This window comes from Varroa destructor, unplaced genomic scaffold (assembly GCF_002443255.2).
Source record: "Varroa destructor unplaced genomic scaffold, Vdes_3.0 BEIS01000004.1, whole genome shotgun sequence".
Lineage (NCBI taxonomy): Eukaryota > Metazoa > Arthropoda > Arachnida > Mesostigmata > Varroidae > Varroa > Varroa destructor.
Window position 1 is genome coordinate 37,095,689 of NW_019211457.1, and position 22,815 is coordinate 37,118,503.

The 22,815-nt window shown below is 43.7% G+C and overlaps 2 protein-coding genes across 11 annotated transcripts in view; one reads left to right on the top strand and one right to left on the bottom strand.

Annotated features, from left to right (window-relative positions):
• The window catches only part of LOC111249806 (uncharacterized), a 106,461-nt gene extending 88,827 nt beyond the window's left edge, over window positions 1–17,634 (top strand). For all 7 annotated transcript variants that reach the window (XM_086988493.1, XM_022804146.2, XM_086988494.1 and 4 more), the window contains 5 exons: window positions 7,108–7,418; window positions 12,278–12,392; window positions 12,523–12,634; window positions 12,805–13,372; window positions 13,556–17,634. In XM_086988493.1, the coding sequence (XP_086844619.1) occupies window positions 7,108–7,418; window positions 12,278–12,392; window positions 12,523–12,634; window positions 12,805–13,372; window positions 13,556–13,646 (1,197 nt within the window). In that variant the 3' untranslated portion in view covers window positions 13,647–17,634. The remainder of the gene's footprint in view (window positions 1–7,107; window positions 7,419–12,277; window positions 12,393–12,522; window positions 12,635–12,804; window positions 13,373–13,555) is intronic.
• A 1,348-nt stretch (window positions 17,635–18,982) lies between these two features.
• Window positions 18,983–22,815, bottom strand: part of LOC111249118 (uncharacterized) — a 200,731-nt gene continuing 196,898 nt past the window's right edge. For all 4 annotated transcript variants that reach the window (XM_022802524.2, XM_086988489.1, XM_086988492.1 and 1 more), the window contains one exon: window positions 18,983–21,145. The gene's annotated coding sequence lies outside the window, so the exon portion shown is untranslated. The remainder of the gene's footprint in view (window positions 21,146–22,815) is intronic.

Consider the following 22,815-nt stretch of genomic DNA (forward strand, 5'->3'; position numbering starts at 1 on the left):
AATTTCCTCGTGAAGGTCGCCACATGTTCTCAGCACCGTCAACACGGAGAGTACTAAACCCCCTGCCTGCGAAGGTTCCGTCCTTCCTTATGTAAATTAATCAGAGTGGCACCAGCATTTATTATAGATTAGCGCTTCCAGCTGTTTCATCCGTCACTGACGTCGAGCGTGGTGCCTTAAATTTTTATGAAGGCACGTGCTCAGTGGCCCTTTTAGTTGTACGTGTCGTTGACATTAGGATATGTGGAGTTTGATCTTCTGACGGTGTTTGTCGATTTGATCCGACGAAGAGCTCCCAGATCGTTTAATGGGTAATATCTGTCTACGAGGATTTAGTTCTCATCTAGATGTGTGCAAGCACATAGACGTAACATGAACGTTTTCACTATAAGCCGAGCGTAATACTGGGCTCAATTAGATCCGAACAGGCTAGTAAATCAAAAGAGGGATTAAGTAGAAAAGTTAGTGATTCGCAAACTGTTGGGGAACGGAGTAGCAAAACAAAGGAAAATCTACTCGGAGAACGAGACTGATCGAAAATGAAACGGTGGGGTGGCAACGAAGAACCAACACGACAAGAGGACAATAACAATTAGTAACTATTCTATTATCATCGTGTCTTAGTGAAACGGTCATTACATTTCCATGGGGATAATAGCTTTAATGAGTAGCTGACATCGTCACAGTTACCACTAGCAGCACTATCGCGGAAATGCAGGAGCGTGCTCGTTTGTCGGATTTCATCGTACCAACAACATACGCACACAGTACAGAATAGACGGGGTCACGACTCTGTAGTATGGCATCAGCACCGTGTCCTATTCAAAAAATAAGAAGAATCTGAGGGGGGAACGCAAATGATCATATTAAAGACACGCTGGGGCTAATAAAATAACAATTACTAACATTATTATACTAGCCTTACTAAAAAGCGTGTTGTTAATTATCGATAACTATAATAAGGGATGCTACAATGACATAGTGAGTAGAGATTAGGTAAAAGTACAATATTAATTTATCGATGTTTGCTGTTTGTTGGAGCAACAGCATACGCTACATGTGGAACAAGAGGGAGCTCTCGGTCGCACGCTCGATTACAAAAAACAAACCAGCCAGAATGGTTTTGATGGCGTACATCATGAAGGGTAATCGATTGCCACACACATGTAATGCGTTTTTTAAAATAATAACATAATCACAATATTTCACTATGTCCAACAAGCAGGCCCTTCATGTCGAACGCTGCCTACCACGGAACTCTATAACTGTGCTAGACAAACGTGATCTTTGAATGGCCTTTAGCCGTAGAGACGAACTTCTTATGGACATAGTGTAACTGATCGCTCATTGAAAGTTAGTTATTAATTTATGTCACGATGAGTGGATATATTAAAACACGAAAAAAAAAAATATATATATATATATATATGCTTTGTAGGTAAGACTTGATCAAAACAAAAGCAGACACTTCAATGAAACGTTTACGGCTATATGCTAAAAGTGTTATTTGTAAAGGTCAGTTCTGATTCGTATTGACAGCTTCGATCCGAGACCTAAACCTAGTCGTTTCCGAAATATTACCTTTTTTACTACGCTAATAGATGTTTAATAGTAACTGTGCATCAAGCGATATCGCTAAACGTAATTTTGATTAGAAAAGAAAACTCCACCACAGTCAATTTGTGAGGTATCACAAGCCAAGCGTCCCATGAATGTAACATCTCCAAATGATAAAAAATGCAAAAGGAGCGACACTTGGAGGCCATTTAGATAATCGATCGGGCAGAAACACTCTATTTTTTCCCAAGATGGTCTCTAACTTCTGTGTCTAATGATACAGGATTAGTACAAATGGCTTTTTGCACCATTTGGAGAAGCTGTCGAACTCTTCAAACTCGAACTCCATTGAGGCTTTTCTGACTTGCCTAATGACAATATTTCATGGGCTCTTCGGAAGCCGTCCGTATGGAGACCTACATTAACGTTAATTAACGGGCTCCCTCCTAAAGAGATGTCGCCGTCAGAAAAGAAAGTTTCGAGCCGTCGAGTAGTCAACCTGATCTCTATTTTATGCACCCTTTCTGATCGTAAATATCCGCAAAACGATTTTATACCAATGATCTATTAAATTCACAGTAAAATAATCGCTCATTCTGATATAACCTGCGCCGGCATCCCGACAACGCCATGCATAAAGATCGAAAATGTCTACTTTACGTATTCTACCAAAAATGCTCTTTTAGCAGTAATCTGTGACCTTAGACGGGTTGTGGTCACTTTCGCGTCAACAATGTATCGAAAGATGCCAATTAATCCATTTGTCATATTTATTTTTGCATGCTAGCGATAATCCCATATGTTTGGATCCCCAGGCCACTCTACTGGCGTACTTTGTTGCCTTTTTCTTTTCACAAATAGGACTTCGTTATTCAGGCCGCTGCTGCTACTGCTGCGGTTGCCTTCGCTGTGCGTGCATACACAGTTGTGACGCTAACCTGTTTCTGATGAACAGTTTAATGATGATTGTTGGTGTACGTTATTGCTCTATCTAACCGAATTCAAGATAACACAGCAGACAGGAATAGAAGGAAGAAAATAGGGACAAGGAACGTATTTGCGCGCAGTGGATCCACGCGCTTCCCCTGCTCGTCTGTCCTAACTGCGATGTACACTTGTATCACTTTTAAACGAGGCTGTTGTCCGAAGTACGGAAAATGGAAATATAGCATCGTTTATCCTTATTATAGTTGCGACGACAATGATTCTATCCTCGAGTAAGCAAAGCCAACCATAGCAACAATGACGCGACATCGTTCCGTGCAGCAGCGACGGCTGACGTAACATGCCGAGCAGCATAACAGTTGTATCAGTTCATTAAAGGAAACATTTAGGCGTTTACAACGGTAAAAATATCGATATTTACGAATAAAAACATCAATTGAGACGTTGTTTGCGACCACTGATGCCTCACCGCTGTCCGAGGTGCAACAAATGCTTTCGCAGTACGGCCCTACGTTTCTCTACCTACATGCACACACGGAGAGACCAACGTACGATTAAGGCACGCCACTACTGCGATCAGTGATTATGAACGTATTACTCTACCTACTATGTATAGATGCAGGGCGGCCGACGAGTTTCTGTATTTAGCAGTAACACCTATGCAATGCTGGTGCTCGTTGTTCTAACGTAGCTGCTGCTGCTATTTTCGTTGTCCGAATCGTTAAACGACTATTACTACTGTTGCTGCCGGACCACTGCGGCGATGGTCGGCCGCATCTGTTTGCAGTATCGACGTATCATCGATTGGTGGGGTTGTATGCGCGTGCGCACGCCGGCAGGCGAACGAGCGATCTGGCTAGCTAGCAACCGAAATAATCACTCCATGATTATACATATACGTATACAAACACAAAACGCATAGTTGTATGATGAACGTGACACGTTCTCTGTGATACTTTTATGGAAATATCACTAACAAGGGTCGGATGAATCCATGCAGAACGGCCACCAGTCGAATCTAGATTGGCTGCAGCAGTAGTAATGACGCCAACAAAAGCTCCTAACGGCAATTAGATGGAGACTAAAGACACGTAAATAGCAAATACGTCGTCTATGGCTTTTGAAGCAGCAACGGTTGCAATGTTCCAAAATTGTCGATTGAATGAACTTAGCCGATACGAGAAAGCGAGACATGGGCCTGAGCTATAGATGGCCTGCTCCGGTGGCGTAGGGGTAAAGAGACGAACCCGCAATAAAAAAAAATGCACCATATATATCGTTTCGTAAGATGATCTATTATCTAATCTGTAGACGCTGCCCGAAACCCTAGTTACTTTTTCCGACTGATCGAACTATACAATGTACGGCGTCACATGGAGGCGCATGTGGCTGTAGTAGGTTCCAGTACAATACAACAGAGAACCCATGACTAAAAGAGAACAGCGCGGACTTTGAAGTCAATCTCTGCCGTCGAAAATACTTTCCTAGTAATCCTTCTATTTCGGCTAGAGCGCTAGTAAACAAATTCGATGGAAGTGAGCGTACAATGCTGTGAATTGTTCACGATGACCTCAGGCGTACGTCATACGTCGAACGATCCAGCTAGATGCTCTCTGAGGAGAATACGCCAAGGAATTTGATCGGCCCTGTTTGATGCACCACACTATCAAGAGCCAAGCAACAGCTGATCACCAGCTTCTCCCTGAAAAAAATTATACGTGATGCAATAATCCCACGATTAGAAGATGTACCTATTGTAGATAGAAGCAAAACTTCGGCAGGAGTTCGTATCTCGAGTACGGCGTCTAATGAAGGAGACGTTACAACACCCTACTTCTTGCCGAAAAGTAAACGCTTCGGGAGGAAAAATTATTTATATGTTTTACAAACTGTTAGGTAACCGTCAAGAGCTGATATCACACATCTTCTAAAAGGGTGGTGCGCGGACTCGTAAAAACCAATTAGCACGAAATTGACTGTTTAAGAATACGAACATGCTTTGCGATGAGCACATATGGCAGCCGGATAGCCCAATTTGAACTCAATAAATCATTAAACCCAATAAATTACCACGACGTGATCTACCGCATTTTTTTAGGTGCGTCACCAGAGCAAGCACAACCCCAAGTGGTCTGTTGGGGGAACCCTGTATCAGACTAACAAGATCCACTCCGGTTAGATTGCTAATGAGGGATAGTCCTTGACGCTATACCTAAAAATCGGAGACTTTAAGGACTTTTTCTAGGAGAATAGTAACTAACAAAATCAAACAAATGTTAGAAAAAACAAACAAAAAGAAAGTAGGTAAGCGTCCAAAAAGGTTTTCACATAACAGCGACGACGCGACCACTCTTGCGCTCAAGGAAACATTCGAAGAATTGTAAAGCACACAATTGAAATGAGTTCGTCGGCGATTTAACACCCCAGTAAATTCTGCACCCTCTGTAAATGGTAGTTTATAACATAGTAAACATAATGGCGAAGAGCGACAGTTCTAACATATGTAAACGTTTCTGTTGAAATATGTACTCTTATTTAGATAGAGTTTTATTATTTCGATAGAGTTTTAAAAGAGTGTCCCTTTTTAGGTGCCGTGCCCTCTATACAAATCTATATGTATAGAGAAATAGGTACCATGCACAAGTTCGATTCTAGCCATGAAATTGATACATCTGAAGCAATATATGCACGACATAGAGAAAAAATTATCTAAAAAACATGAAGTACAGGGTGGTAGATGTACGGCACATATAGAATATAGACACACATACAGCATCAGCAGTAGTTGTGGCTCTCATCTATTTGTCTTTTCGTCACCATTTTTTTCGCCTATATTAAGAGAGTGGGAGTAGAAGTTTAGAGCGCGAGGGGGGCAGAAGCACAATCTGCAGAGGACCCCATAGTTAGACTCGAAACTAGAGCTAAAGCCCTGGGACGGGATTTGTGAGTCACTTAGTGATTCTTTGTGTTCCCCAAATCCCTAATGTACTTCTCTGAGGTGCATAGCTGGAGCCAAAGGGACGAGGTCGTCTGTTCATATTGACGATAGAGCTGATTCTCTCTTAGAAGTGGATCGAGGCGAAGACCTCGTTAACGGTAAATCGAAGGGGAAAGAAAAACGCACCAACCGAACAACATTGGGGATCCGTCCAAGTTCTTCGTGCTTTGACTATCTGTTCTGCCGCTTACGGGATGAACGTAGGGCTTCGGCATGCTTTAATTATTTTTATGCGAACGAACATTGCGAGATGAGAGGCCGTCTTAACGGCGGCAGACGTAGGAGCAGATAAGTAAAACTACCAATCGCAGGACGTAGCCAGGTTCACCAATTAAATTATCATTTACACCAAGATCAAGTATCCAGGAGAAATTGGCTCTAAGTTGAAGTTCGATTTTTCCTCACTTACTCCCCGTTTCTTTGCTCCTCTTTTTATTTTTCTTGATTCTGTTCTGTTGCTTACGGTGCGTATGCCAGCGAGCTTCCCGAGCTCTTCGATTACGGTGGCCTTAAGCGTTTCGAGTATGCCACAAAAAAAATCGAGCATAGTTTTGTCGATAATGCAACTACGATGAATGATAAAACACTTTATGTATAGAGATCGAACAAAACGAGTGCTGCAAAAGAAAAAGAGACCTGCTTCCATGGGCAACTTCGACCGGAATCCTTGAGGGGGATCCAAATACGATCCGATATAACTTGCTCCGGTGACGCGCTAGTCTGCCGAGAAGCGTGCAATTCTACAGAGCTAGCTGATTTAGCGGTGCCTTGGAACAGCAGCCTAATTACATTTAGCCTTCATATCATCTCTTTTCAGCGTAAAGCTTCTTCTCTTTCCCTTCATCAGTTTGTGTGTCTTGATCTTTCCTTCTATTCCCCACCTCTGCGTGTCTTGATATCCCCCATACCCCTTAACGGTCAAGCTGCCTTTTTAGAGCCGTCTCGCAATACACGTTACTTGGCAACCTGCCTTACTTTGCTCTAAACTTCGTGTCCTCCAGTCAAACCGCCGAATGTCGTCTATTCTTAGGTCGCTCTTTCAGTTCTTATTTAAAATTTGCCTCCTATCGTTAGTAACAAGATTAGGAACAGGCGCTATCCCCCCAGGTGTCGGCTCCAAGAAGGAAGGCTATGAAATCGGAGTCCTGAAATACTGTGCATATCTACTGCTTCTCACGGCTTACAACTGAAACAAAATTCTTTCCATTTTATATTTTACCTTCGACTTTTATTGGTAGATAATCTATACGATCATAGCAGCAGCGCTAAGGGAGGTTCACATTTAAAATTTGCCTTTTTTTTTTTCTTAGAAATAGAAACAACACCAGCTCATAAGCTTGACTCTATCTCACAGTGTTTCATTAAAAGTTCCGCGCATCATTATTACCTATTGACTATTAAAAGTCGATAAGAGAAACGGGCGCATATGTCTGTAAACCGAAAGGCACGGGAGATTCGGAGCCATTTAGTTAGCCTTGCGGATAGCAAAGATAGACACGTTGTCATTTTGCATTAACCGGTCTGTATTTGCATCTGCGATATAAAGGTATTTTAAATACTCGCGAATTATGAAAGGAGACCATTTTTCATTTTCTGTTCTATTGCAGCTTCCGTGGATGCTCCCGCAAGCTCCAAGTGGTGCTGCAAAAACGCCCGTACTGGGTTCTCCATCACCTTCGCCTCCACCCAGCACCCCGGTTCTTCCGGTAACATCGTCTTCGTCTGCCGTTACGCCCACTCCAGCCAGTGGAGTTGGAGTTGACGACGCGCCGCTTAACTTGTCCAAGAAGGGTCCCGAGTCGTCACAAGGCCCGGCGGGTCAACCCGACCTGCTGAGCATCGCTCGTCGCCACGTACACAATAATGATAACAACCATCTAGCGACAACTAGCCTGCTACAAGAAGACAGACCGAAGAGGTTAGTTGAGTTGAGAATTATCATATTTTTTGGGTGATGGGGTTCTAAACTTGACGGACACAGTCCATATTAAATATCTCCTGCGCAATGAAATATTGTTACCCACTTTTTGTGTCCAGATATCGAATAAAGAAGAACAAAACTGAGGGCTTATTAATGTTACTAAAAATTATTTTTTTATTTAAGCTACTCAAGAGAGCGTCTGCCTGATCGTTGGTCATCTACGATGGTTAAGCTTTACGGGCGATATTTGTATTAGGTAGTTATCCCCGTTGGAAAACTAGCTGAGTTAGCCAATGTTATAAAAGCTTCCGGACGATTTTGAAATTGCTCTGGCGAGCGTCTGTTAGTAAAAAAGCTGTCTTCTATTTTAAGACGGTCAGCAACGATTTGCAACTTGCCGCTATGACTCACTTTGAGGATAACTGGCATGCTTGTCGTAGAGTGTTAAAAAATCCACTCTGTTGGCATGTCTTTTCACTGCTTCGGTTCTGGGCGCATCATATGGGCGCTCAGCGCCGCTACTCTGGAACGGTTCCGCCAGCTATCATAGGCTCGTGTAACAGAACATGCGGCATGGATGCTAGTGAGCCCATTAAAGCATTGTCGCCTTCGTGGCCGCTTGTTTCGAGTCTTCCGCTTAAAAATGGGTTATTACTTAGACTCACGCCTGTTAGCTGGGACGGAGCGGCAACTGGTAGTGCTGCCTTAGCCTATCGCTGTAAGCAAAGCTTTATAGTATCTGATTCAGCACATACAAAGACGCGAGCACCCACAGACCTCTCATGTCTCGTCTAGCACCATAACATATTGTTATTTCCAGAAAAGAAAAAAACGAACGTTTATTTCCGTTTCCTGTGGTAATGGACCAGTCATATTGAGTAAAACGCTTTCGTTTATATGGTAGCAATATTGAGTTAATGTGTCCCTTCCGAGGCCAACCGGTTAAAATGTAGTTTACGAGAAATATCGGACTGGCAACGTTAAGCGAGAGAGCCGGTCCTGCAGATTCAATAGTTATTCATTATTCGAACAGACTTTGATCACATTCAATTTGCAAAGTGACGAACAGCTGTATACAGATATATTAGGGGTCCAGGGGTACAACCCTAAATTTTTCGTGCCCAGATATTACCTGAAGCCAATGGCCCTTGAATTAACGCAAATCTTAACGAGCCTGATACAATACGTTGAAGTATTTTCGCGTTTTCGTTTTTTCATTGATGAATCCCACCCAGCTTTTATTGCTGCAATAAAATGCGTACTTTCTAATTTGCAACTTCTATAGCAAAAGTGATTGTACTGTAATATCATTACATCGTCATCGTCGCTATTATTTTTATTATGGATTAGACCTTTTATTATAACTTCGTGTAATTCCCATCTGGTGATAGACCTTCACATATTTATGGGCGTGTGTCTTGCTAAAGCGGTCTAGTTGAAAAGTTTGTGCTCACTACTACGGCCATTATAATCTGCTACAGATTTGTAGCCAGGGGTGAGAGCAGCCCCTTGCTGCTGCACCTATTCGAATGGGGCTGCACCCCTTTTAGTTTCCCCCGTCCCGCTGTTCCAGCCATAAGTACGACAACAAGTTCGACTCTGTAGCTCCATCACCTGTTACAGGCAATAGCGACTCAGCCGACGTTCTCTGCGGCTCCCCTGGCTACCGGCATGTCCAGATTCATACATGATTGGTACAAAGCTGTGATTGCACAACCGTGCAAGCAACTTGAGGTTCATGAGGAAAATGTAGTTGCTTCAGGTCGTCTGGAGATGATGCCCTATATTCTGGCCCCAGGGTTTTCTTTCCCTATTGCTATATACTATCTAGGGGTACATGTTCAGGTTCGCTCTCTGATTCGGGTTCGCCTGATTCCAGTAGCAGTTGCAATAGGATGGGGTGAGCCTAACGCGGGACAGCGTTTGCCTGCGCAGAGTGAGTGGGCGGGGCCGAGGCATCGGTATGGCGGTTTGATCCAGTTTACGAGCGGGCCCTCGGACTCTTCAGGCTCCAGGTTTCGGACCCGGTTTCGATTTAGCTCAGCAGCGAGTTGAACGTGACACAGGGCGCATGGCAGCGCGCCATCCTCGGGACACAAGTTTTAATGCTGTTTTATATTGGCGAACCGCTTCGGTAGCGGCGTCACAAGTAGCAAGTCAGTTTAGCTCTCTTTTGCTACTATAACATAGCTGACGTCGCGAACGGAAACCGCTCTGTACTATAGGACATACATCTAGAGGTGGTTACTTGGCTGACTTCAGCCCGGCCTGCAGGCTTTCTCGTTTCTAAAGAAGACGGGAAATGGCTTGCAACCTGACGGCTTAGAAAGAAAACGTATGAGTGAATCCACACGATGATAAGTAGAGAAATGAGCGTGGACGGGAGAAAGAGATGCGGGAACGATAGAGACAGCGATGGGAATGTACGAACGAAAACAGGTATGATGATCATGTTGTATCTAGTTGGATTCAGCAGTCGCCGCTGCTGTCGCTGCAGCGCTTGAAAGCCTACAAGTATGAACGTTGAACGGTATAGGACCGCGTTGTGGTTGTTCACTCGCCGCGGCGCCACAGCTATAGTACCTCTTTTATGACTTAGAACTTTTCTCTCAAAACGGAAAGGAGAGCGAGCTATGGTACTCTGGTTTCGTCCAGTAGAACTATATCCCATACGATCAATGGTTGTGTAGTGGAATCGCGGCCAGCGGGTTGTTTGCCCCTTCTCCCCTGCCCTTCCTGTCGGCGGTAAGTCCGGTTAGCAACTGGGCTGGTCAACGCCACACGCTATTAGCACGATTCATGCCCATTACCGTTGATCGAGCACATTTGTTAGCTATGCTGGACCACAATGAAGCATTCTAACTCACACCTATAGGACACATCTCACCTATTGTGGTGGCTGAACCAGTTTCGGCTGAGTTCAGTATAGAAGTTTAGGACGATGAGAAAGCAGCAACGACTTAATAACAAGTGTGGATAGATGAGAGAATACCTATGTTTAGGATAGAGGAAGAACAAACCATCAAAATGAGATTATGACAATAATCATAAGGGAAACCGCCGTCTAATCAGCATGTCTACATCGCAACTTCTCGTTTTATGAATCAGGCTAGAGAAATAAAAATATAGGAAAGACGGAATTATGCGGTGTACTTCCTCATTCATTTTCTATCCTAATAACTTAAATCAAAGGAAGAAGTGGACAGACCCTGCGCAGCGGACAATGACAGCTCTTCTACTAAAGAAGTTCGCTCCCACCAGAACCACACAAATGCATACACATACACACACACCCAATGGACTAGCAATGTATAGCAAGGGATTTCCCTATACCCTGATGCGCCCACAAAAGCTATTTCTAACTAGAAACGAGATCTTTTCGTTGGGGAAAGAGGAGAGAGTGAATCAACGTTTGTAGCTCCATATAGCGCACGGCATATGAAACACAGGCTAGTAATTGTTGCTTCTATTGGTACCTTCAGTAGTGCACCATTCTTAGTTGTACATCCCAGTAGGGCTTCTTTGGACTGTCACTAGTGACTGATTCGGGATTGCATAGCTGGGGTGATTCGTGATTCGGAGCTTCGCTTTCCTTTCTTTCCAACGGGATGTAAGCTCGAGACAGTGACTAGTCAGTTGTTTCTTGTGTCTCCCATGTGCAGATTCTTTTTTCTGCTTTCTGTTCTGCCTGACTTTTGTTACTCGCGATAGGAGCGAAGCAGCACGTAGACAACAGCAAAGGATCGCTTGTGACCGCTACGTAGAAAAAGCCGTGAAAAGTGAACGTTCGAGAGTCGGGACGAAACAAGGTTTTGCACTCTTCTCTCTACTGCAGCTAGCCGCCGGTATCCGACGGCTGAGATAAAGCTAGGACGGCCAGAGAGCTATTATGTATGTCTCATTTTATCCGTAGTGGCCACTATTTCTATAAGTGTGGGTGCTCACTACGTTAGGTTCAGGTTCCCACAGGAAACGCGGAGATGCATCATCAGTCTTCGCCGCTAGAACTCCAGCCCTACAACTTCTCGTAGCTGTTACCAAGGGATGAACCGTTTCTTCTGAATAGATGAAAAAGGTGCGGAACAATCTCGAGCTGGATTAGACGACGAAATGATTAGGCATGCGGCGTTGTCCTATTCCGTGTGCGACAATTCGGACCAACACCAGCCGTAAGCAGAATGCTCCTGGGAGCTTTCGACTCGGGCGCAGATCTTACTGGAAGATTGCTAGCCTGTATTTAGACCCGTTGGAACTGTCGCCCAGCTCATTTTCCGAATGGGTTATTATGGGCTCTTAATCTTGGGAAGCGCGTTGGTCCGCGGGGTATATGATACAGGTCTTGTATGACGATCTCATTTGGATATTGAGAGTAATTTGGGATGTTTGGCTTTTGAGGATAGTCTTTTCCTGAGTAATTAGTGGAGATTCACTTAAGCTTTAGAGAGTATGTTTCGTAGCGAGCTGTCCTGTTGGCCTAGGTCAACTAGGCTCGTTAATGAGGTTCGCGTAGCTTTTAGCTCCAAAGCAAAGTGAGATTAAGGAAAAATAGCAGTGGGAGGAAGGGCAGGACCTGACTGATCTGATACAAGCCCGTTAATGTTGTTGTCAATAGTCGAGCTGACGGTCGATGCAGGCTAAATACATAGTGCTCCTGGTTGATATTGAGCAGTTTCTGTTACGGGACATATGCCGAGCCCGCGCCGATATACAGATGCCGCTACGATTTGCTACTACACATACATATCTAGATGTATATCTAGTTATCGTCTTGGGATTGGACTAATCGAGCTCTTGGCTGTGTGTGTGTGTGTGTGTGTTTGTGTGTATGTGTGTTCGGCTGGCTTTTCGTTTTGCAGCGTGTCCCCCATTGCACCCTTGGGATCTCCATCGCCCTCCAAAATGACTGCTATACCTCCTAGTTTGGATTCGCTTGGAGGAGACATCCATCTCAACCAGCTGCAGCATCTTTCAGTAAGTATCCTTCCCAATTGAGTAACTGGAAAAAATTGATGGACAACATTTGCTTGACTCCGGAATCGTATGACGCACTTATTATCTGTTTCCAGAGGACAAGGATGTCTAACACTTCTAATTCTTGCAGAACTTTCTCCCGTATGTGAACACGTCTTGTTCATCAACGTTGAGCTTTCCTACGTCTCCAACATTCAGCCCTACATCAAACTTACCCCAAATGACGTCCCCGTTCGCCACAAGTATGTAGAGCTCTTATTGAACACATTTTGAAAGAATAGATTATATTAATCAATCACGTGCTACGACTCAATTATTACTGTTTCGGAGGACTTGAGCTGGATTTGAGGTTACATGAAGAAACTGAATGCGCACCACAGGGCTGAAACCTTTTTTTTTTCATTTCTTACAGATGGCCTTCTGTCAATGTTCGGAGGAAGCGGCGGCGCTCTCCCTGGTCCACTGACTAACGGTGCAGCTGCGGGTAAGGAAGCTAGTGTGTTTTCTTCAACGTTAGCTGCCGGGCTCACCGACATCAAGGACGGACTCAAGGACATGAACTACGAAAGCTCATCATCTGAGTGTGGGGACAAAGTGAGTTCCGACCCCCTCCTTGGCGCTAAGGTGATTCGAGCAGGGCGCGACCCGGTAGATCGGAAACAGCACATAAAGAGGCCGATGAATGCATTTATGGTGTGGGCCAAGGATGAGCGTCGCAAAATTCTGAAAGCGTGCCCTGATATGCACAATTCGAATATATCTAAGATTCTCGGCGCTCGTTGGAAAGCAATGAGTAACGCCGAGAAGCAGCCGTATTACGAGGAGCAATCGCGGCTCTCGAAGTTACACATGGAAAAGCATCCAGACTATAGGTATCGCCCCAGACCCAAAAGGACCTGTATCGTTGACGGCAAGAAGCTGCGTATCTCCGAGTATAAGACACTCATGAAGCAGCGTCGTGAGGAAATGAGATCTCTTTGGTGAGTATCTGCCGAAAGCGCGCACAGCTTTTAGAACGCCGTTTTTAAAGTTAACTTTTAAAAAATGAGAAGTGTCTCCACTGTGGCATGCAATAATAGGCGTTCCGAGAGGGAAAACTGCCAACATTAGCATAGCATACTATATTAACTGACCCCAATGGTGTTTGTTTCAATTTCGTTCAGCGGTGACGCCGGCGCCAGCTCAAAGGATGTGTCTCTATCAATGGCCCCTGAAGATTTGCAGGCAGCCTTTGAGGCGGCGCGTCAAGCATAGCAGGAGGCTGGCAGGGTTCAGGAGACTGAGCTCAGCCCCGAAGGACAAAACGTTATCCGCCGGCCCTGGGAGCAAACGAACTGAGTCAACGGAAGGGAGGAGAACAAGATAGCAGCGGTATCGCTAAGATGCTAAGACTTATTTAAAAAAGATTTGATACGGCGCACATGAGGATATCTACAGGCTGTGCGCTACAATCCCATCTATACAATCAATCAATCAATAAGGAGAGGACGAAGCTTGAACGGGAATTTCAACAAAGGATGCAATTCTCTCGCTACTAATAAGCTTCAAAGGAAAAGGGAGCTGCAAGTATCAGTATTGGGCATTGGCCGATTTGACCAGAGATACATCGGAGGAAAGGCGCTGTATAGCCTACGAACTGCAAAATATCTGGCTAGTGGTGATCATGATGATAATGCTGATGGTCATGATGAAGAAACTAATGTCAATAACAATGTTGCTATTTATTAGTAACCCGCTGTACAAACTGTTTGTGGCCGAGTGTCGTCATTCTAGTAATAACAACAAAAATAATGCAAGCACTCAGTACAGCGGCGGAGTGGCTAATATTTCAGCATTATTATTACTACTGCTACTACTGATACGGTCTGGTAATGCGATGTGAGGCTTGAATACAGTCAAATGGGCCGCTGTCAACAGTGTGGAGCCAGTGCAATACTTGTGCAATTTATTTATTAAAAAAATATTAAGTTATTTAGATTATCGGATACTTTGAAGGGCAAGGGGTCACTTCTAGCCATAAGTGAATATGTGCTCGTGTGTGCGTTCAACCGAGAGATGACTGATTACCAACTGTTTTAGACTACCCTTCCTAACCGTTCCCACAATCGAGGCGACACGATTCTTTGCAGCAAACCATCTTCGCTTCTCCGGAAGTCATCGACTATTGCGTCTGGCCATGTTCGTGTTAGGATTCTGGAGTGCGATCTGTTACGTTCACGAGTACATATTATGATCCTCAGATAGGAAACGCGGTGTCTATAACCGGCCCTTATAGCCTTGTCTCTGACACAACGAACTAAAGTAAAGCATGTCGAAATCTAGCGCTTTCCTCGTTTCGTCCTGCCCTGAGTAACATTTGGTCCTCTTGTTCAAATCCAAGTGTCAACGGCAATATGGTTATTAAGGGCAGCTGTTAGCAATTATTGCCCCTGTACTATTATTACTCATTGTTGAGAAGCATTTGTCAAGAGTTCAGTAAATAATTTTCTTTTACAAAAACTGCCATGTTATGTGATCTACCCTGTGCTGATGATTATCTAGTCACAAACAGATTTGGAAGCTGTGCAATGACTTCAAGTTAGCTGGAATGAACGACCACGCTAATTTGGTCGTCGTGTAATCTTTACCGAAAAATGATCGGTGTCGATCTGATGAAATCTAAATAGGGATCTTTTGCATTATTGACTTTTAGCTAAAATATGTTTTTTGTTAATATTTAGAGTAAAGCGGTAACACAGATTTTGCAAGGCTCAACGATAACATGAATTAGTCTTCAAGCGCTCCTGGAAGAGCTTAAATTTTTTTTTGTCAGTTATTACATCGATCACTTGCAGCTTCTCTAGATCGCCAAATAGAATTGTCAAAGGGCTAAGCAAGCCGCTGATTTCACAAACGAATTCTAAAAAGCCAATAGGAAAACTCTACTCGGTCTACACGTAGGATTTTTTATGAAGGGAACTAGAGACAATGGTTAGAAAATGTAGTTGAAAAGAACGAAAACCATATAAATACGGTAAGCTGCTACGGTGACTATGCCACGGCGCAGATATGTGTACGTCTACGAGTTTACCCAAAGCATCCATCTGATTACGTAACTGTGGATGGACGAGGCAAGTATGGAAAAATTCGTTCACGGAACCGCGAGGCTAACAGCGCTGGTCTCCGGGGATTATCGCATGTATGTTCTACTGACTAATGCCCTGTGGTAACAACAAGGACACGTTCCTGGATATACTGAGCGCGTTCGATTCGATGTGTATATGTGCGTACATTTTGTCTGTCGTATGAATTGTCCGCGACGGAGATAAGGCGTAGGGTAAAGTAGCAAAAGCTCGATGTTCAGAAGAAGGTAACGTTATTGGCAATGCTTATATGCAGCCAGCCATATGCCGTACCAACATGCAGGAACGGATACATGGCAGTGGACGGTGGCAATGATAATGGTGTGATTGGATCGATTAAAATTTTATGGGCTGCAAGCCCGCACCAGTCTGAGCCCAACTTCAGAACAGTGACGTCAGATGCGGTCGGACCCGACAGAATAAGACAATGACATAGAATTGACGACAGTATATAAATACATGAAAAGACAGATTATTATTATTATTATTATAGTAATTGCAGTCATAAAATGTCGTAGAATACAGATCATGATGAATACAGAATAAAAGGAGCGATAAGTATGTAGGCACGAGCATGGTATATAATGATGGCAGGGTGAAGGCGTGAGTGCGTGTATGTATAGGAAATGGTGTGTAATGTGGTTTTGGAAGTAGAAGGCTAAACCCGTGTTACCTATCCTAGCGCCCTACGATAAATATAAATTAAAGAAAAACATGATGATAGTGCGCGTAACCCTGGGGGCAATATTCATGCAATCTCAACTCAGAATTTCGTAACGTCAAGAACAATGATAATGACGCTAATAATGACGATGATTGTCACAATCTAGGAGCGGGAGAAGTTGTCGACGAAAGGCCAACCAAAGGTCGATTGAAAAGGAGCCGCGATATACACCCATGCACCAAACATATGAAAATATATAGAAATACGGATATATTAGTTCAACCAATAACAGCATCAATCTCTAAAATAGGAGCAACAATCACTAGCTCAGTTATAAGAGAATCAAGAGCCGGTTACAGTGTGATCGGTTGATTTACTCAAACGTAGCTCGCGCAAACATCTGTCCCTGTTTCGCTCTCCTTCCGTCTACCCAGCATCAGCCGCCGCTCATTCTTACCTACCTCCTCTCGCTTCCGTCAGTTCCTTTTTCCGTAAAGCACCTGCTGACCGCTCTTGTTTCTCTGGAGGTCTACTTTTCTTTCTTTCTCTCTCTCTGCCGTCGTCTGCATCAACGCAGAATTTCCATCGGAACGTTTGATACAGCAGTGAAACAGATCGTCAGTACAGACAATTGCCACCTGACCAGAGGAAATACCTAAACACCATAAAAATTGATATATATATATATATATATATATATATATATATATATATATATACACGATTATACATAAATGTGTATATTGATTGACTATGAGAAAAATTATGAGAATAGGACCTAACATTTGCGCTGTTATTTGGGTCGCTACGAGGTATGAATATAATATATTTCAACGAAGAAGTGGGAGAGTTTGTAGAAATGGTGACTGCAAAAAATCGAACACCGAGTCGTATGGCGGTTCTGCAATTAGACTATTGCAGATCGTGGAGGAAGTCAACTAAAATTGTCTGAACGCAGTGGATGATGGGTGCACGCATACACTGTTATACAATAGCGGCGATGCCATCACTGTATCCCCCGTCACCTTTTCTGCCTATAGCTGCCACCAGCTTGGCTCAGCGTATATATATATACACATGGGGAGACAACAAGAGAGCAGCAGCGTGATCCTCATATTTATTAAGATGTACATTCCGTGAAATGCTATTATTATAGATATTACTATATGGATATAATAGACTAGAAAACGAAGCAAGAGATGGAACACTTGAATAGAGAAGAGAAATAAAGGACGTCAATGTCATAGTTATATTAAACACATTAATAAAAATAAATAACGAAACAGATGGCAGATGCAAAGGGGCACAAATAACGGAATTACCTCGATAGAAACAAATGTAACCGAATAAATAATTCTGATGACAATGACCATACCACCTAACTACGTAATGGTGAGATGATGATGTAAGTTAAATAATTAGAAATTAAATATAACGAAACTTGGTATCGCAAATATATTGACTGTTTTGTTTCTATCTTCATAGATAAATGCTAAAGTGGCTTCGATTCGAGGCTATCTTATAGAATAAAAAGCTCAAATAATAAGTTATGAGTCTATTTGTAAACGCATGTATTATGTAGGTGTCACTCGGGAGAATCTTATGATCAGAGGAAGAGCTTTTTCTATTACTGTTATAAAGGTTAAACTAAAAAAATCAGCCCTATTGTGGCGGGTATTATCCTAATCGGGGCTGTCGATGTACGTAAGTAGTCTATTTTGAACTTGAGTTGTAAATTTTATCGATTCTAGTTACTCGATACGGCCGTAAGTAGAATTTACTTTCTGGATTGTAATGGCGTCCTTAAATTCACCTTCCGTCATTGGGAACTGTCGTGCGCCAGCTTGTTCAGAAGTCTACTTCAGTTCCGGCGCCTCTTCAGTATGAGTATCAAACAGCCATGAATTCAAGCCGAACTTAGAAACGCGAACCGATGAACTTTACCAATCTCCCATTGGCTGCCAATATTTGGTTGAATTAAGTTTTCGTCTGACTACGGTCATCTGTTTTTCTGGGCAGTTTTCTCAATGTCGCGCTAATAGACGCACGTATGTCGTTTACGGGAGACACGACCCGCCAGCAGGCAGATGAAGTGTACACTCTACTTTTATACACTCACTTGGGTCAAGAGATCAAACAGAAGAAACATGATAGAAGCAAGCGAACGAAGCTAAAAAGACTCGAGCCACGAATAATATCGTCAAGCACCTATTAAATCGAGCTTGTTTCAAAGAAGTTTCCATCTTTACTTAGGTAACTAACTGTTGGGCGGGTGGGGGTGTACCTCTGCTATTGATGTTGCTGACATTGTAGCGGTCTTTGCTATATTTAGTCTTCAGTAAATGTCTCCTGCCCTGACCGTTGTGAGCAAAATGAGACAGGCGTAGAGAGATGCGAGTCAGAAGATTACAAGTCGTTGATTTATCGAGGAATTTCGAGGAAGAATTTTCGCTAACGGCTGAGGAGGAGAGAGTACCGTTTTGATAGTCGCTTTGCCGGTTTCGGTGACTTCAGCGCTGGCATGGCAGGTATCTGTTTCGCCGCTCTAATAGGTCGAGCGCCGTGCGACGATCGCGGCCAACTGCAGCGCTTGTCGATGGCCCCAACGCTGACTAACAGTGACTCCAACAGAAGCCGCCGACAACTCTTGACTCTAGACAGCTTTACACCGTTTTAGGCGCAATGTCGTAAGAGCTCACGAACGACGAACTAAATCACACGAGAACCGCATACAGAAATGACACGAGTTATGCCGGCTCGCAATGGGGACGCCACTACCTCGTGACACTCAGAAATAACGTAAAAATGATGACCCCTTTTTAATTTTTTGGTTACATTTCCTTGAGGATATCACACATTTATTAAATTAATCATCATCATCATCATCATCATCATCATCATCTATTCCTGCTCCTTCTTTCTTCCTTCCTAAACTGTTCGTCTATCCGCATATACAAAGCGCAAGTAACATTGGCGTTTGCTGCACAGCTTGCTTTTTCTAGATTCTGCTTCGTCGTCTATATTGATGATGATGATTTATGACCACCACGACTCGATCGATACGTTGTCTCGCGTCGCTGTGACAATATTGCTAGAGTATAGTATCCATATACTCGCTTCAATATACACTCTTTCCTAATTTTCAGTTAGGCATATGTATGTATAATATGTTTATATAATAGTTTAATAAATACCTTCGCTTTTAAAATATCTATAAGGTCTACCAGTATATTTACTAGGTTCTTAGCTGACAATTTTGTTCAAATCTGCACTTGCACCCTTCGCACTCAGCCAGAATCATGCGCATGTCCCGTTCATGTCCGTTGAAAAAAAGTACTCTCCGCTAGTGGAGAATTTGGTCGCGGCTGATCCCATAGCCCCGTAACACAATCGTTGTTTTCTTTCCAGCATTGACAGACGATTAGTATATTCATTGTCAACTCGTCTAAACAAAGACTATACGAGCGCCACTGTATCAAAAACGCTGACGTAGTCCGAGCTGCGTCTGGCTCATCGGTCGTTTGGTACGAGACCAAGCAATGGTTTCCCATGTATCCGTAGCTAACGGCTCAGCAAATTCGTATGATCGGCCGTTATCGGGACTCAGTGGAACAATTTTTGTCATTGAAGTGTAATCGTGTATTACGGAAACGTGTTTAAAAGAATTTTCGAGGGGTGCCATTGTCCCGTTTGTTGTATATTTCATCGGAGGCTCTGGTCGTACATGACTATACACATTTTTAGGAAAAACAAAAGACAATGTTTAGTAGTTCGCGGGTCTCTCTGCTTAGCTGTCAAACGAAAGATATTCTTTCAGCAGCTGACTGTTATTATACCGTTAGTCTCATTATCACTCCTCTGTTATATTCACTCATTCTGGGTCCTCATTAAGGGATTAGAATTTTCGCTACTTCTTCTACGTTTATGTACAAATGTATAAATAAATAAATGATTTCTACATACATACATATATCTGCGTGTGGGCGCGTTGCGTCTGCATGTCTATATATCTTAGTTGAATCAACCACGTGAGCAAATGAAACTTCTTAGTTGACAGCAACGAACGTCTGGGCCCAGGGTCGACTGCTCCAGAGTGTAAAACTTTGTTCAGGTGGGCCCGAACGTTAATGTGTGCCATGCGGAAATTAATATACAGCATAAGTGCACTCGACATCTTACTACTTCTCCATACACCGTATAATGAGGGAATATTTTGTTATAAGTCGTGAATGGCAGGGAGCCGCCTCCGTTGCCCGGCAGACCGTCAAATTTGCTACCGTTTACGTGCTATTATTCATATATTGGGACGATAACGACGACCGTTACGACGGTGATCCATATCCAAGTGTAAAACACTGCAGTATTGTTGTCTTCTATGTTGAGACGCATCAACGCATTGAGGCGTGTCGATGGTGTTCGTGGCAAGTTATGTTTGTACATAATGTCACAGGTTGTAGGAAGATGAAGGTGACTCCGTCTTGAGCCATTTTCATTACATTCGAAAAATCAGCTGACCTCATCAGAGTTTGCTCAGTACGCGTAAGATCCACCTTTCGACTATGTTAATATAATAAACTGAAAAATTGCGCTACTATTGTTCAATCTCTTGATCATAGGTTCACTGCTGAAGATACGGCGGTGACGTACGGATCTTGTAATTAATTCTTATCTGGTCTAAGGTGATTGCCGGGTGAGTTGATTTGGAAAACCCCCTTCAAGCTACGGAGGTACGCAACGCCACGGGTCGACTTTACAGCTGTAGGCTGTCATCGAACCCCATCTCCCCTAACGGCCATAGCTGTAAAGCAACGCAAAGATTTTTATCGCTGATTAACGTGGCCTAGGAGCATGCCGCGGCAAGACGGGTGCCGATGCTTATAACGGGAGCGATCCTATCTTCACAGGAGGCTCTAGGAGTCTGTCTGGATCACGGGGTTGTTGTTGCTTGATGACCCGTTGCAATGTGCCTGGAACAGAGAGGAAAAATTGTTAAACTCTTTCTAGCACCGCAGCTTCCATAACATCTAAATAAGAGTCGAGCAACACGGCAATGCAACATGTTATTGAAAACAGTTCGAATGTTACGTAACAGCTGCACAAGGGCTTATTAAAGTTTAAGTTTTCAAGGCCTAAGCATCAATTGTCAATCAAGCAAAAGCAAAAAACCATACTACTTCCATTTTTTCTTAAACCAGCTTCCATCTAGTTATATGAATTTTACTCGATTCCGACAATCAGTGATAGCGTAAACGACGGAGGAAGGAGGTCAAAGAAAACGTTAGCTTATTTGAATTTTCTCGCTTCTGAAGAGACGTCCGCGAAGTCACTGGCACCTTAACTCGCACTCCTGCGTATTGGCACAGTGAGTGGTAAACTGAGAAAAAATCGACCGGTGTTGTCAGTGGTCGATGCGGTCAACAAAGGTATAATCCTTCATCGAAATATGCGAAAGGCCGCTTTTGTATTTTCGCAAAAATGGACCAATCCTCTCTCGAGGTTCTCCAGTCCTCCACGCATAGCCATCTCATTACAACGGCTATCTAACAGAATTTTCCCGCTGTTGCTAGCGCTGCCAGTGGCGTCGTAGTATAACAATAGTTTGTCTTTGCCGAGTCTATGTAGATACGCGTTACCATTATATTCTAGCTGAAATAAATGTGCCAACGATTGCATCTGGCAGTACCATATTTGTCATAAATGCCACTTTTTTTAGTGTGTGCAAAAATAGCTCATCTCGTGCGCGAAACTTCCTCGTCGTTATTACGGTCTCAATGTATAGTTTTACGCCTTATCCGGCTGATACATAAACATCGGTAGCAGCAGCAGCAGCAGCAGTAAAAGAGCATTATGGCGCGGCAGGCGCAGAGTTGCGAGGGCGACAATCTGTATGACGACAAACGTAACAGTGATTACGTACGTCTACTTCGATCGTCTGAGTGAATGTCACAACAAGACACCGTACTGAACAACAACAACAGAAGCCACAGAATTAGGACCATAATGTGCTGGGTTGCTCTCGATAGCCCAGGCATTGGACCAAGCGGGTGAGAACGTTGACGATGACGGCGGATAGCTTGGAGCTAGCAATGCTATAGTGTTGCTGCTGCTACTGCTGCTGTCGTTTTTCTGCAGTTGCTGCTACGTGTTGTTCAGTATCTGACGATGTCTATAGCGTTCACCTTTGACGTGCCTTCGTTCGAACACCACAACAACAAATGGCATAGCAACTAAATGAAGAGCGGCGGCTCAAGAACCACGACGCGCGGGTTCGACGCTTTGGTGGTAGCTTTTGTATGTAACTATACCACAGGCAGAGGAGACGGAAAAGGCTGGAGTGCCACCGCGCGACGGTCCATCAATATGGTAGGCGACCGTACACTTAGCCGTGTTAGTGCTTTGCGCGAAAGACGACATCAGCATCAAACAGCTCCAACGAACGGCTAGCAGCGGTGCCAGTTGCTATTGCTGCTGTTGACTTCACCGGCTTGATGCACAGGGTATCACCCCGAAATAGCTCGGTAGCCGTCGCACACGCTATGCCTGGGGTTGGTGTATGTACACCTACTGGTGCATTATTTCGGGGGCTCCTTTCGATTCGGTGCGGCGTCTTCGGCGAGGCTAGTGCCGTTTGTGCATT